A 16,530-nucleotide genomic window follows, 5' to 3' on the forward strand; every position below is an offset into this window, starting at 1 on the left:
AAATTGGGGAAAAACTTCTTCAATTTTTTTTTCTTACGTAACGTTTAATATTATTGAATTCTTATATATATTAAGAAATTAAATAAAACAGACGTGTCTATATCTTTGACAGAGAAGTTCAAAAACGAGTGATGTACGAGCGAAATTTGTGGCAATGAATAATAATACAATAATAATAAAAATTTATAACAATTATATAAATTATATAAATTGTAATATTGTACTATTTTAAATTATATAAATTCTCTACACAATAATTGTATGAAATTATATATAATTTAAATTAATATTATGTAATATATTGTAATATTAAATAAATAATATAGGTTGGGGAAAAAGTTCCTCCATTTTTTTTTCTTGTATAACATTCAATATTATTAAATTCTTAATGTACATTAAGAAATTAAACATAACAATATATTTTTGACAGAGAAGTTCAATTAAAACGAGTGATGTATGAGCGAAATTTGTGGCAATGAATAATAATACAAAATTATAATAATTGTATAAATTATATACACAATAATTATATGAAAGTATATATAATTAAAATTAGTATTATATAATATATTATAATGTTAAATAAATAATATAAATTCGGGAAAAAGTTTCCTCTTTTTTTTTTCTTATGTAACATTTAATGTTGTTAAATTCTTAATATATATTAAGAAATTGAACGTAACACACGTGTCTATAAAGTCCAATGTTCTTTTAGTTTTTCAATCCATAGATGAATCCACAATTCATTTATAATAAATAAATATATATATATATATATACATAATAAAATTAATAAAAAATTCTATATAATTTAATGAAAATTAAATAGGGGAATTAAAGTTAATAATGACAAATTAAAGTGCCAGCAATAGCCGTCCAAACTTATATTACAACTCAATAATTTATTATAATAAAAATAATTGTTATATTAAATTTATTAATTTTAGGCGAAATTCAAATAAATAGTAATACTATAAATTTTAATAATATAAAATTAGATACCCTGTTATGTTAATTTGAAAATAAAATTTTTACAATTATTATACACGTTGGATCATTTAAAACGATCCCTCGTAACCGAGGATTCCAGACTCGCGAAAAACTCGCTCCCCGTTTTTAGGTTCTCACGGACATTCGGTTTGAATTCGCAGGTGTTCCGCTGATGGCGAAACACGCCGGGCATTGGCGAGACGCGGAGACCTATCCGCGGGTATAGTCGGGACGCATACTAGGTGCACCGCGATAAATCTCGGCCACGATACCTATCTCGGCGACTATGCAAGCCAGCCAGACGGTTTCCTCGTCGTCGCGGAGCGTCGAACCCCACCGATCGTCCAGGACTCCTGGAATTTTCGCTAACTCTGCACTTCCGCGTGCCATTCTTCCTCCTCTGCCCTTCTCCCGGAGTTTCGTCGACTCTTTTTCCAACGAAACTTGCCCATTTCCCCCATTGGTAGGCCACGGTTCCACCCGCGATTGTTGGGATCAACGATTGGATCGACCACGTTGGACGACGTTCAATTGATTATACAAAGTGTACAAAAGTATTATCGACCAGCGTTTCTCTCGACAACGGTGCGGAGCCATTGAATAAAGTGAAAGAGTCGAAAGTGGCTCCAATTTTTGACGTTTGAAAACTTACCATTTACCACGTCACCCGGAAAGAAAGAAACTTTCAAGTAGTATGAAGTAAAGTTTCTAGAAATTTTCAGTCGTAAAAAGGAAATACGATAAGGGGGAAGACTCTGCAAATCGCTAGAATCCCAGGAGATCTAAAATTAAGTCTCGATCCAAACTTTGTAATTAGTCGAGATTTCGCGTTTCTTCGGCCTCAGCTTTCGTTCGAGTCGATTCACGACTCTCGCGACAGGTAAAACGGTTAAGGGTTTAGTCACGAAACGTGGCGGAGGATCGGAAATTAAGGTCCGCGCGTCCGGCACGCGACAAGCTGCGAGCGGGCCGAAGTGCAAGCTGCAGCCTCCCGGATCGAGGCGCGCTCGCATGAATCACGCGGAACGCGACCAAGCTATCATTACGCTCGGTAATCATGGTCATTTGTTCGAACTGTTCTAAATTGAGAGTCGATATCGGGGCCCTTCTCGCCTCGCTCGCCCACCGCACCTTTCTTCCATTCCGTGTTCTCTCCTTTCGGTTAATCGGTGCTTGGTTAACGAGTTTGCAACAAGGAACGAGGTAAAGAAGGGTTTGCCTGTGGTTGGCTTGGCGATTATTCACATGCATTCGCGAGAAATTCGAAGGTACGCAAACTCGTGGAAAGAGTTGCGAAGTATTTAAAATGAAGCGTTAATCGGACTAAGTTGTGCAGAAATTTATTAACCCTCGGAACGATAAAGAATTGATTAAACACGGTACGGATTTTTATTTTGGAAAATTTTATATTATGCGTTTGTAAAAATTGTACCAACTAACTAACCAAGTTACAGTTCCATTCTAGACTTGCCTATTTATTATTAATTACTATTATGAAACAGAAACAAGAAATGGAACTCCTTTAGAATCTTGAAGTCTCCTTCAACTTCCCTTAGAATCTTCAAGTCTAGATCTACTTAATTTTAAATCATCGAGGATGATTGGCAGCTTTTTGTATAAAGAGCGATTCAATTCTAATATTTATTAAGTATTAATCATTATATTTAGTAGATAAGATGAACGTTTATCATTTTCGTGAATGCTTAGTAATACTTATTTAATCGCAGATAACTTAGTTATCTAGTGTTAAAGCCTCAGCTCTTATTAAATCACTTGATATCGTGTTCGAAGTGATTTGAATTTTCCGCCCATATGTAACCCTCGAAGTCACTGCGCATGCGTCTCCCCCTATAAGTAGATCACGAATTTTCGTGTATTTGTATATTTCTATAAATATAATTAATGAAATCGTTTAATCGGAGTTTTCAACGAGGAATAAAACAGAAAGGAAATTTCTAATAATTTGATGACTGAAGATTTTTATGCATATGTGAGACATTTAAAAGTACACGAGTATACACAATATAGGTACAAAACATAAAATATGCAAAGCATTTAGAATGGAATATGAATTTATTGTAATATTTATTGCAAGTTTTAATTACAATATATATATTTAGTAGATAATAGAAATGTTTTAAACTTCGTATCATGTTCAAAACGATTCGAATCGTTCGCCATACATGTGTACAGATTCAGAGTACACAATTTGAACACTGCGCATTGCGCATGCGTCTCGACGTATGCGTCTTCGCGTCTAATCCTTACAAGGAATCTACGAGTTTTCATGCATTTATATGTATATTTCTATGAATATAATTAACGTGTTTGTTTAATCAGAGCTTAGTTAATAACGAGGAACAAAGTAAAGAAGAAATTTCTTGCAAGTGAGCTGCAATTCTTCATGCATCCATGAGAAATTTGCAGGTACGTGAATGCATATAATGTATAAAATATGTAAAACTATGGATATAAAGCATTCAGAGTAGTGTTAATTATAATATTCAGCAGATAAAGCAAATTTCATATTTCTTCAACGTAATTTATAACTATAAAAGTGCACGCTATAAAGGTTAGGTATTTACATCGGGGCGCATGCGCAGTGCGTCGTAATGGAATCTAAATCACTTCGAAATTCGAAGTTCGAGTCGCCTCGAGTCAAACTTTGGTCAAAGAGGTTATGTAATTTTTATTCCTTTGAAAAACTATGTCTTCATTTGTCAATATTTATTATTTATATTATATATATTATTTAAATATATAAAATTTAAATATATAAAAGTCCACACTCTATTTATAAATGTAGACGCCTCCGTTCAGACGCATGCGCAGTGACGAGTTCCTCGAATCGATATGGCGGAAAATTCGAATCACTTCGAATGCGACACCAAGTTGTAAACTCTTAAAAGTCTCTTAAAAGAAGATTTAAATCTAGATATTTTGATATACTAAGTACATTCTATAAATTTTTGTCCCTTCGAATTATAAATAATATAAAAACTCGCGATTTAGTAATTACTAAATGATCATTACGTCCATGTTCGGTTTTCAAACTACATGAATATTCGCTCGCATTTACAACGAGAGCCGACTATCGTTTACAACAAACAAGCACGAATTTTGTCGAAATATTGGACGAACGAACGTTCAACAATTCAACAGACACACAATGAAATATAAATATACGACGTCTGTCGTGCTGATATTCATAAGAAATTTCGACCCAACACGAGGACACGAACGATCGTCACCGCAGTTTCGTACGAAACGTTCCCGCGAACGAGGAACAGAAAGGTCGTTGCACAGTTAGGCTAGAGAGTTTTTTTGGCACGGCAAGAAGCTGCTGGAAGAAATACGCGCAACACGGGCGAGCCGAGGTTAACGATTATTGCGCGGTAAATAACCACGATCCACCTGTGTGTGCTCGGCCGTGGCTTGTAAAACCGACAGAGCCGCTCCATTGTTTTACATGGACGATCGTAAAGCATAACGAGGCTGCGAATTTCTGTCTGCTGCCGCGCGATACCAATTCTGATGGTTATAAATTTTGTTCAACGAATGAAGAAGAAACGAGATCAGGAGAACGCTGTCAGAAACTTGAAAGATTTCGTTTTTCTATACAAATTTTTGTATAAAGAGCGATAGTTTAATGAAACAATCTTACACGTTTTAGATACAACATATATATTAAAAAAAAAAAGAACACAGTCGCTTTAGCTTACACTATAGCATGTGTGTACGTACGTAATATAAAAAATAAATTTGTTTCTAAAATATCTTATTAATATATATATATATATATATATATATATATATATATATATATATATATTATTTATATTTTTTTATATGATATGTATGAAACAGTTTTCCATCACGATTTTGTGAAAATCCTTGCTGCCCTTTATTATTCGCCTGCTCGTCGATTCGCAAGTGAATTGCCTACGATGTTGTTCCGCGATAGATGTTTCCGTGGCACTCGTGGAGAAAGAGCTCAAAGCAATATTATTTAACCGTTAAAGTCAGTCCTCGTTAGGCCGTGGCCGATAGAGGCGTGGGTCGTGTCGTCGTATATTAGTTGGGAAACGCCTCCTGTGGGATCGAGAGGGGTTGATGGCACACGGAGATTAATAGCCAACGGGTCAAGTACGCTGAGAGAGGAGACGGGCTCTCTACACTCTTACCGAGGCTCGGATACATTTTGCCTGGGATAAAGATAAGAATTAACTTGAATCTGAAGTAACGAACTGTTTAGAGCTGTAACTTTGTAAATGAATCATTATCAAATGATAATAATTACTATTATTAATATATAATATCAATTATATATGCGTATTGTATATACTTATATAACTGAAAAGTACATAGTAAATATAAAAACACATATACAGAAAATTAAAGTAATTTTTATATTGTTGTATTGTCATAATATTATAAACAATTACAATTATTTAATTAATGAAAATAAAATTGACTCAACAATATAATATAAATCTCTGTTTTAGTGCACACAAGTTGCAAATATGCAATATGAGAAAAAAAAAAAAAGAAGAAAGAAACACTTCGCGTGCTTGAAAGAAGGGCAAGCATCCGATTATCCGATAACATCGATGATGAACAAGACGATGCATCATTCAAGCAATTTCTCCCTCTCTTTACAGACTCGTCGCTAAATTATTATCTGTCATTGAGACAGTAACGAAAAGTTTTAACGGTCTCGCTCTCTAGTCTGTTTCTGTTCGAATGATTGCGTTTTCGAATTCCATTCGAGCAGGCCTGAAGTGCAGTTCACTGTCGGGAAAGGGGAGTGGCAAAATTCGACAGCCAACAGGTTCCACGCGCGTCGCGAGCTGTACGATGTTTGTTTTCGGATAAAACGAAGAACGATACCCGGTTAAACAGTCCGATCAGATTTTCCGCGCGATAAGATCGAGCCGAGCGCCGTTGCCGGAGTAATTGCACGATACTTTATATATATTACGCTAAGTAATTGCCGCGTCTGTATGCGCATTTATGTAAGGCCGCGGAGCGAACAATGAGGCGCCCCCCCACCCTCCTCCCCCTCCTCCCCCTCCTCCCACCTCGCGATTACCATCGTCTCGGAATCGCGTTATCTCCTTCGTGGATCCTCGTAATTAACGCCGCCTCCAGTTTCTGCGAAAAGTCCAGGTGAAGCAGTTTCGCGCGGATACGTTTCAACGAGTGGGCTTACGTGTGTGGAATAACGCGCACACGTCGGTATTATATTTATCCCTTGGAAATTTTTCGAGTTCGAGTTCCAATCGGTCTCTCGCCGCTGTTGCGTTAATTGTCTGTGCAACATCGTGTAACTTGAAATGTTACATGTACACACGTTTCGTGTAATTATTGCTCCGCCGTTGTATATATATTTTTAATTGCACACGTGAACTACGAAGAGATGGAGAGCGCGAGGTGTACATTTTGTATGGTTATTGTTCCATTGTTTTATTTTTTGTTAATACATCGGTAGAGAAGAAATCCTGAACAAGTTAACATTGGAGTATACATTTTGTATGGTTGTCATTCCAGTATCGTATTTTAGAATAAATATGAAATGAAGTATGTTGTAATGAAAATAAAATAATGACACGATAATATACATCTTATATGTACAGTAATTAGACATATACAATATATAATATACATATTAGATTAAGTATACATTAGATATTAAGATATATATTTTATATTGGAATTTTTTTTTTTTACGTAATTACTGCCCTATTGTCTTATTTGTATTATTATATCGTTACAAAAATACTTAATGAATTACATTACATTAATTTCAATTAACAAAAACATTTTAATTATAATTGAAAATAATTAATACAAATAGTTCTTTAGTATTACGAATGTTCATTCACTGTATATTTTAATAACAATGAGTTTGTACATAATCTCTAATTAGTTATCTATAACAATTATTAGCTCCCGAATTTTAGAATAATTGGAATAATTACTTGTAAATCATTTTTCTCTTAACATTCATTATTCTGTATTATTCTTATTAGTATTATTATAATATTATTATTATTCTTATATTAATATTAATAATAATATTATTATTATTCTTATATTAGTATTATTATAATATTATTATTATTGGAATAATTACTTTTAAATCATTATTCTCTTAACATTCATTATTCTGTATTATTCTTATTAGTATTATTATAATATTATTATTATTCTTATATTAATATTAATAATAATATTATTATTATTCTTATATTAGTATTATTATAATATTATTATTATTCTTATATTAGTATTATTATAATATTATTATTATTCTGTATTATTAGTATTATCATAATATTATTATTATTGGAATAATTACTTTTAAATCATTATTCTCTTAACATTCATTATTCTGTATTATTCTTACTAGTATTATTATAATATTATTATTATTCTTATTTGATATTCAGAACGAATTAATTGTAACTAACAATTACTAGTTCCCAAATTTTTCATCGGGCTAAATGGTTGCAATTATTTTCAATATTCACTTAATAGTTTTATCTCGATGTTATTCTTATTAATGATAATCACAATGAATCTTTGATACTCAACGACTAAACTACATTGAAAACTTATATCGGAGAAATTAAAGTGGACAAGGAACAGGAAAATGTTTGTGACAAGTAATAGAGGACACTTGTGTTTACGTGTCTTCTAAAAATATACGTGTCTGTAAAATTTGTCAAATTCATCCGAGAATTTGTGAATCGATCACTCTGATCACGTTGGTAGTGTTAACGTAGTATATCAAAAGCAAAATTTGTATAAAATCTTTTAAACAATTATATTAGTTATCAAATTTCAAACTGGTGTATAAATAGTCGTAATTTCTCAATTCAAGTCTATTTCTCTCGCAAGCAAACACAGAATTAACGAAGTATGCTGCGGAGGATAAATCGTCACACGTCCAGGAAAATTATCTGCAAGAATAAATTTACTCGATTCGCGATTTACGATCCATGTCGCGTCGCGGAAACCGAGGCGCCACCGCGGCACTCGGCAAAATGGCGGCCGATCCAGCGATTTACGATCAATCTCTTACGCAATCGCGCGTTCGAGTACGACGTTACCATGAAATTATCGCGCCTACTTTTTCCGATTAATTAAACCTCGCCAGGGAAAAAAAGAACCGTATTCCCTCATTGTTCCACTCTCGACTACCGATCGTTATCTTTCGGCCTTTTGTATTATTATTTAGCAATTACGCGAACGATGATAATTGGGATGCTTGTTCGTTCGGTTTCACGGAAAACAAGGAACTATGGTACCATTTAACCCCTTGAGTTACGACTTCTTTTGCTTTTTTCGCAGTTTCTTTTGATTGCAATTAATACTGTAACATTGTTATAATATAATATACACTGTGATGTATAATAATGATATTGTATATTGTAATATACAATAATAAAATTTAAATTAAATATTGCAGTATATTACAACAATTATGAATAACGAAAAGTAGGTATAAAGTTAACTACAAAGTAAATATACTATATTATAGTTGTATTATAGATATTATACTATTGAATTACGACTTCTTTTGCCTCTTTCGGCGTTCTTTATTGTAGTTAATATTGCAATGTATTATAATAATGTTCCTGTGATGTAACATACGATATAATGTATAATAATAATATTCCAATAATAAAATATATGCATGTCATAATATATGATAATAAAATTTAAAAGAAATATTACAGTGTATTACAATTATTAACAATAATGAAAAGTAGATAATGAAAATTAAAATATAAAGCGATGGTGTATTACAATATTATAGATATACCATTAATATTAATATTATAGATATTATACTATTATAGTATTATAGGTATTATACTTTATAGTATAATACAATAGTATAGTATAGTATAATATAGTATACTATAATATAGTATAGTATTACTTTATAGTATAATATAATAGTATAGTATAGTATAATATAGTATAATATACTATAGTATAGTATAGTATTACTTTATAGTATAATATAGTATAATATAGTATAGATAGTATAATATTACTTTATATCATAATATAGTACAGTAATACTATATAGTATCTTTGTATCTAATTAATATCTACTACCATAATTATTACAATTAAAAATAATTATTGTACACATTACTGTATATTATATGCTATAAACTACATCTGGGTACTGTATGTGCCATCTACTACATATTATATTATATATAAATATATTAGACTACCTTGTATAGTGTACTAATAGTATAATGTACTGTAGTATTATAATATAACTAACATAATATAATTAGTGTACTAATATACTATCTAGTCTAGTGTACTATAGTATAATGTACTAATATAATATACTATGTATTATAGCAGAAACATTATTATAACGGAAATGTATATAGTTCATACATACTTACATTCAAACATTTCTATTACATATACATGCACATATAATACACAGCACAAAAGTATACTATGTATTACATTACTGTTACATGTAATAATATACCATTATAGTGTATAATACACTCAAGTGTGTAATCCTGTATTCACCAAATTTACCATGATCGTGCATTCACTAGTAACTTGAATTTCATTTTAATTCCAGCAGCAAAAGCAACGACGTCCAAGGCACGAGAAACAGAAAAGAAGGAGGCGCACGCTCCGATTCCGGGAAAATCCTAACACGATTCCGGAGACGCACGGCAGCCAGCCACTAAATCCTACCCCATACCAGCATACCAGCCGGCAGTCCAGTTCCTGGACGCGTCGTCCTGGACAAATGCCCGGATACCAACGGTGGAAGCAATGCGTCTTAACGACGCGACGCGACGCGACACCACTCTGCGAGGCGTCACCACCGCGCCTCGTTCTCTCCGTGCAGTTCCTGTCCCGGGCCATTTCACGCCTTCGGCACGAACGTCCCGAAAGGACCACGTTTCTTGCAGATACCGGGGAAAACAGGGCTATCGATCCGACTTCCCTACCTCGAGTGAGTAAACTCGCTTCTTTTTCTCACTCTGGAATTTCGTTCAGATTCGTAGAATATTAGAATTGGCATTGGACTGTGTCCTGTGGAGCAGTAGAACAAGAAGTATTCGCCTCTACAATATTCATCAAAGTGAAACTTCCTGCGTTGAAATGACGTGCCACGAAGAATTTTTTGTCCCAAAATATTGTAGTATTTCCTTAGTTTTAAGTATATTTAAGGCAAAACAGATAGTAAATTCATTACTTGTCAATAATTTCTATCCAGTGATATCGTGCCGACGAGTTCAAAAAGAAAGCGACGAATTATTGTATACGGTTCGGTCACTCGTTATGGTCCGCAATCAGTTGTCGTTAACCTCTTGCGCTGGAATGACGTGTCGCGCACGTCGAGAATTCTTTTTGTCCCAAAATTGCAATATTTTCTCAATTCCAAAGATATTTAAATACAACTAAGGCAAAATAAATAATAAATTTATTACTTTTAGTTACTTTTTACTAATTTCTATCCGGTGGTATAGCGATGAATTCAAGAAAGAAGGCGAATTATTGTATACGGTTCGGTCACTCGTTATGGTCCGCAGTCAGTTGCGTAGTTAGTTAGATTCTCTAACTCCTTGAGGGTTTGAAAATTGAATTTAAAAAAAGGTGAAACCGCTTTTTTTGATTTATTGTTCTACTTTCTTATTGCTAGTATAGATCTTTTTATTTTGTGGTTCTCTGGAAACGTTTAGAAATTTGTAATATTAATATGTATATTAATACTGTTTAAAGGAATTTTTATTTTCTGCAAGAATATTGCATCGTGAGGATCTCAAGAGGGATTAATTATTGTGATTGTGACGTTATGTTGGATGTAAAGTATTGAAATCTTCTATTGCAATTTGTACTTTCTAACATTCGAGTTATGGAATTTAAATTTTGAATTTAAATATTAAATTAAATTATAAATTAAATTAAATATTAAAGTTAATATTTAAATTTAAATTTAAAATTCTAACCCAAATCGCGCGCCACTATAATTTCTTTCTTTTTCAATTTGTACCACATAAACGTGACTCGCTATCACAAAGAATAACAAGAAATATAAGATTAGACAAACGTTTTATTCGTAATTTAATATTTATAATTTCTCTCTCTCTCTTTCCAAAGATGATACCTTTTCTTTCGAAAATTCTACACACTAAAGAATCCTTTTCATTACTGAATCCACGACGGTCTTGAAAACGAAAGCTTCGACTTTACAAAGACCTCTCAAAATTTACGATGCTCGATTTTTTTCTCTCACGAAGTTACAGCAAATGTAAATGTTTCCATTTTCACTATGTATTAATGTTTAATAACATTCTTTATTCTTTATGCACGTCGTTTAATTTTTTTTTTTCTTTTTCCACTTTTGAAACAAGCATGAGGGCGATGTATATGGGAATCTCGATTCCAGTAAATGACCCAGGAAATTTGATTTGATTTCAGAGAAACGTTCGAAGTTTTGAAGCTACTTGTGGACGATGATTTTTTTCAAGAGAGAACGGCTCGCCTCGGACCAGCCGGATGGAGAATGGTCCAGGGAGAGATCGAAGCGGCTCTCTTCTCGTGGGACCCCCGGCGCGAAACAACAAGCAGTCAGAAAAATGGATGGGCTGCTAACCGTGCCACACATGGAGCCCCTGCTCGGTTATTTCGCCTTTTACTTCACCGTCCCGCGGCGCGCAACGCGCTTTAATCGGCTGCGTTCTTAATTACGTTTTCACCTCGGCTCTCCCTATCAACCGCCACGACTCGAAAGTTTCTAGATAACGAAACTAGTAGATATCGAGTTGAAACGAGCGACGTTTTTGTGAAATTGTAGATCATCATCCTTCGATCATCTTGAATCCTTGTGGTAAAGCATGCTTTTGTCCTATTTCCAATTTTTCGACCATTATCTTGGCTCTTTATTCTTATTTTTACAAAACGTACTAAAAGTAGTACTAAAAGTAGTATATAAAAGTAGTACATAAAAGCACGGATAATTTTACAAAATGTCCAGTTGATCTAATTTAAATGTGTGAAGACTCAACCTGTATACAATTACATTTGCACGTGCAAATTTTCTTTGCCTGTAATTTGGATAGACTCCGTACGCAGTGAAGAGCATAATTAAACCAATAACGATGATGGAAGATGATCGACAATTTGAATTATTATACTTAAAAAACAAAGTTATTTAGAAAACTTGTATATTAGAAAAATTGTAAAAATTCAAGAAAAATTGTAGAAACGATGAAAAAAAAAATGTTTTCATGATCATGATTTTGAAGATTCCGACGACTTTGTTCAAGAGTCTTGGAACTTGTCGATTTTTCTTACCAAATTTTAAATATCACAGTTTAATAACGAAATTTTTAGGAATTTTTTTCAATTTAATCCCACTGTTTAGAATTTATCAATGTATATATTCGACGCGTGAAACACGCACTTTCTAAACACGATCCCTGCACACAATAGAGAAAAAAATCCCGACCATGAAACCCAAATGTTCCAGACTGTCAGGAGCATGGTGTCTGTATAAAAGCGGCGTGATGTCACGGTTAAAGGTCCATTTATAACTACCGACGAGCCTGGCGGAACGAGCCACGCATCGATAGTGTTTTATCCTTGCTTCGTTCGCTGGTACGTGTAATTTTGATGGTAACGAATATTGATCGTGTTTGTGACGAGAGAAATCGAGCGTTCGAAATTGAGACGAAAGGGAATCGTATTAAAAAGGAGCAATTTTCGACCAGTCGTAGAACACAAGGAGATGCAAAATGAATTTATTTACCAAAACACCTTCGTACTTTATGACTTTTACTTTATATATTACTTCTTCGTATTTTATAACCATTTTTTATTTTGTAACGACTGGTAAATGCCGATATTTTCGTAAATATCTTTCGTTCCACCGCTTCTTCTTCGAGATCGAGTTTCGTTATCGAGCAGCTTGTACCTCGTGTGGATATCCAGCCACAGAAACAAGAATATGATGGATGAGACGTGATCTCCCATTCAAGTTCCACTATCTCGAGTCACGAGTCATCTTCCTGTCTGACCAACGTCGACTGTTGTTTCCTTTCCGTAATTTTTCTCGAACTCTTTGCAACACTTGCCGCGATAATAGTTGCTCCCACTTTGAAATCCTCATTCGTCGATCTCAGAAAGGATCTCCCTAGGATCGTGATCGAAAAAAATCGGCAAGCACAGTTTCCGGATACCAACGAGTGATTAGAAATAACCATGTTTCTTCTTGGTGTCACTCTAGGTATTTTACTTTACTTTAAGACTCATTTCTCTGTGACGTGAATGGATCTTTGACGGGCTAGTAAAAAAAAATATTTGATTGACATGAGCTTTTGTGGTTCGTTTTAACACATTATGAACTATAAAAAGCAACCTTAAAAAAGAAAAAGAATCCTTTCACATAACGTTTTTTTTTTATATTGCCTGTCGGTGTGCATGATTCCAGCCAAACAGGATTAGCTGCAACAAAAGGTAACAATGTTCTCTAGGCATTGACGACATTTTCATTTTTGTGAAAATTATGAAAACAGCAGCTATTTGTTTTGAATTTATATCAAAAATTTCTACGCTTTCTGTTTGTATTTTTCGAAACTGTTAAAAATTAAAAAACATTCGATCGTCAATCCCTAGTAAATGTTATACCAAAGATACGTAGTTTCACAGTAATCGGTTGGTTAGATATATCTTGCCACACCGTTTCTAAGAACCTAAGTTTCGAGAAAAACGCGTTCAGAAGTTTCAGAACGTCATTTTTCATATCGTATGTATCCTTTGCTTACTTCTTTTTACTACTATATATCGCGGCTCGCAGTTCTTACTACAAATTCACAACGAAATGGAATCCAAGTCGAATCCTGATACTCGGACTCACCAAAAGTGACATTTTGAATCGCACGATTTTATAACATAACAGTGATACAAATTCAATTATCCTGCATCCGCGGATTTATTATTAATAATAAAATATATTACAATAACATAGTCGAAACTCCGAAAATAAGTCGTTTTAAAAGCTACCTTTCGTATCTCGTTTCTGAGACTTCAAAACTACCATTCAAAACAAAACAAAGGAAATCGATTTTTTTTTTTTTAAAATGTCAGACTGTCCCTGTACCATGTAAGTCAAAGTACCTGAGAGTGACACCAATAGAGAAACAAGTCCCGATCGTACTCGACGAAAGGGAACGAACTCGATCGAAAGGAGGGAGAGAAACGCAACGACTCTCGTGTTTCTCTTCTGTCTAAGCGCCAGTCACGCGGTCCTCATCAATCTTGTTCGATTATTCCGTGATGGGCGAAAAAGAGCGGCGCGAAGGAGGTCCACAGACGAAAAGAAAAGAAACGCGGGAAGGGGGGGAGGAAGGGAACAAAGGGGGAGGCGGGTCGTTATAAATGGCAAGGCGATTTGATTTCTATTAGGCGACGCATTGTTCGCTCCCGCCGGGGGATCCTTCGATCGTTAATGAATTTGTGCTCGCGGATACGGAGCGTGGAAAACGAGAGGAACGAGAGAGAGAGAGAGAGAGAGAGGATCGTTCCCGATTTCGCGAGCAGGAGAAAGTGGTCGTTCGAGTGGCTCGTGTGTTCCTTGGAGGAGGAATACGAGGGCGTCGATGGTAGGTGGATCATGGCAAACATTCGTCGGAATGTCGGTCTTGAGGATAATTTACGTTGTGGCTTTATGGGAGGATGACTAGAGGGTGGAACGTAGATAACACCTGCGTTTACATTTTTTCTTCTTTTTCCTTTTTTTTTTTTTTTTTTTTCTCTCTTTGGAGTTCGTTGAAGACTTTATACGCTGGAGAACGAAAAGCAGTAGTGTATCGTATCTTTCTTTCGCTTTGTGAAATATTCTTCGTCTTTCATCCTTATTAATTATTATTTATATAATTAATAGGGATAAAATTATTTATAGATAATGTTTATTAATTAAGTATTGATTTATAGATAATATTTATTTAATTATAATGTATATTGTATGTATTATAGATAATATTTATTTAATTATAATGTATATTGTATGTATTATAGATAATATTTATTTAATTATAATATATATTGTATGTATTATAGATAATATTTATTCAATTATAATATATATTATATGTATTATAGATAATATTTATTTAATTATAATATATATTATAGGTATTATAGATAATATTTATTTATAGATAATATATATTATATGTATTATAGATAATATTCATTTAATTATAATATATATTATATATTATAGATAATATTTATTTAATTATAATATATATTATATATTATAGATAATATTTATTTATAGATAATATATATTATGTGTATTATAGATAATATTTATTTAATTATAATATATATTATATATATTATAGATAATATTTATTTAATTACAATATTTATTTATAGATAATATTTATTAATTAATTGTTAATTATTATAATGTTTATTTTTGTTCTTCATTTTTGGTTCTTGGGTCTAACATAATATTTCTCATTCAAATTCAACTGTTTGCAGTTTCGTTACACCAACCACGAGAATGAAAAAATAATAGACAATAGTAACTCATATAAATTTATTTAAATTTAAATGAATGATTGAATAATTTTAGTCAAGGCACAAGTGAAATTAGACATTTTAAAAATCTCAATTAATATATACGAATAATTTGATTCTCCTTCCATGAAATGTCCCGACAACTCTAATCTTCTATTCTCATAAATTTTTGTCCTTCGAAAGAAACGCGTCACATCCTCCTTAATGCTGTTAATGTCAAATTGAAAAAAATTTCCCATTGCGCGCCACTCGTTGACGGATCAACTATACGATGCATAAACGTATCGAATCGACATCATATCCGACAGCAATTGAAACATCGAAACGCGATTGGTTAGTTTAGCGGCGCGGCGCAGAGAATCCAAGAGTACGGGATCTATCGATCGATCGAGGACCGTCTTCTGACCGAGGAGACGCGACAATAGGTAGATTAGTGGCTCGAATGGATTCCTGGTCGGCGGTATTCACGTAACAGGATCAAATCGAAGACGAAGTACGGCGGGAGGGTGAAATTATAGGTGGCGGTGATCCGTAGAGCAAACAGGAGAGCTCATGCGGGAAATCGGTTTGCCCGGTCTTTCTTCCCGGTCCGAGAGCGGTTTCCATTGTTCGTTTTTCCTCCCCCTCTATTCCTCCCGTGGGACATTTGGAATCTCGTTTGCAAATAAGATTTTACGCGAACATCGCCCTCTCTCCGTCGTGCGACTCTCTTACCTTCGTATTTCGTGATTTCGCTTTCCTCGATCTCGACGAATCGCACCTGTTCCAGAGAATATTATATGAAATGTTTCGTTTTGAGGAATAAGTGTATTAGACTTTTGGATAATTGTTTTGTCGATTCAGGTGAATTTTTAAAGTGTTTAAAATTCCTAATTTTAAACATTTAAAATTCCTAAAATTTCTAGATCCTGAATATTATTTTACAAGTATATTTTATTAGTATTT

General features: G+C 33.5%; 1 protein-coding gene across 1 annotated transcript; it reads left to right on the forward strand.

Annotated features, from left to right (window-relative positions):
* Positions 1 to 3,318: 3,318 nt before the first annotated feature.
* On the forward strand, positions 3,319 to 11,947 carry LOC122530180. The gene is made up of 3 exons (XM_043656916.1): positions 3,319 to 3,417; positions 9,623 to 10,006; positions 11,476 to 11,947. The coding sequence occupies exons 1-3, from the start codon at positions 3,403 to 3,405 to the stop codon at positions 11,512 to 11,514; spliced, it is 438 nt and encodes a 145-aa protein (XP_043512851.1). The 5' UTR covers positions 3,319 to 3,402; the 3' UTR covers positions 11,515 to 11,947.
* The last annotated feature ends 4,583 nt before the right edge of the window (positions 11,948 to 16,530 follow it).

This window comes from Frieseomelitta varia, unplaced genomic scaffold (assembly GCF_011392965.1).
Source record: "Frieseomelitta varia isolate USP_RPSP 00005682 unplaced genomic scaffold, Fvar_1.2 scaffold_133, whole genome shotgun sequence".
In the NCBI taxonomy this organism is placed as follows: Eukaryota; Metazoa; Arthropoda; class Insecta; order Hymenoptera; family Apidae; genus Frieseomelitta; species Frieseomelitta varia.

Coding starts and splice junctions, on each gene's coding strand:
- LOC122530180 (XM_043656916.1), top strand. Junction 10,007..11,475: donor ATCCGACTTCCCTACCTCGA/GTGAGTAAACTC, acceptor ATTTGATTTCAG/AGAAACGTTCGAAGTTTTGA.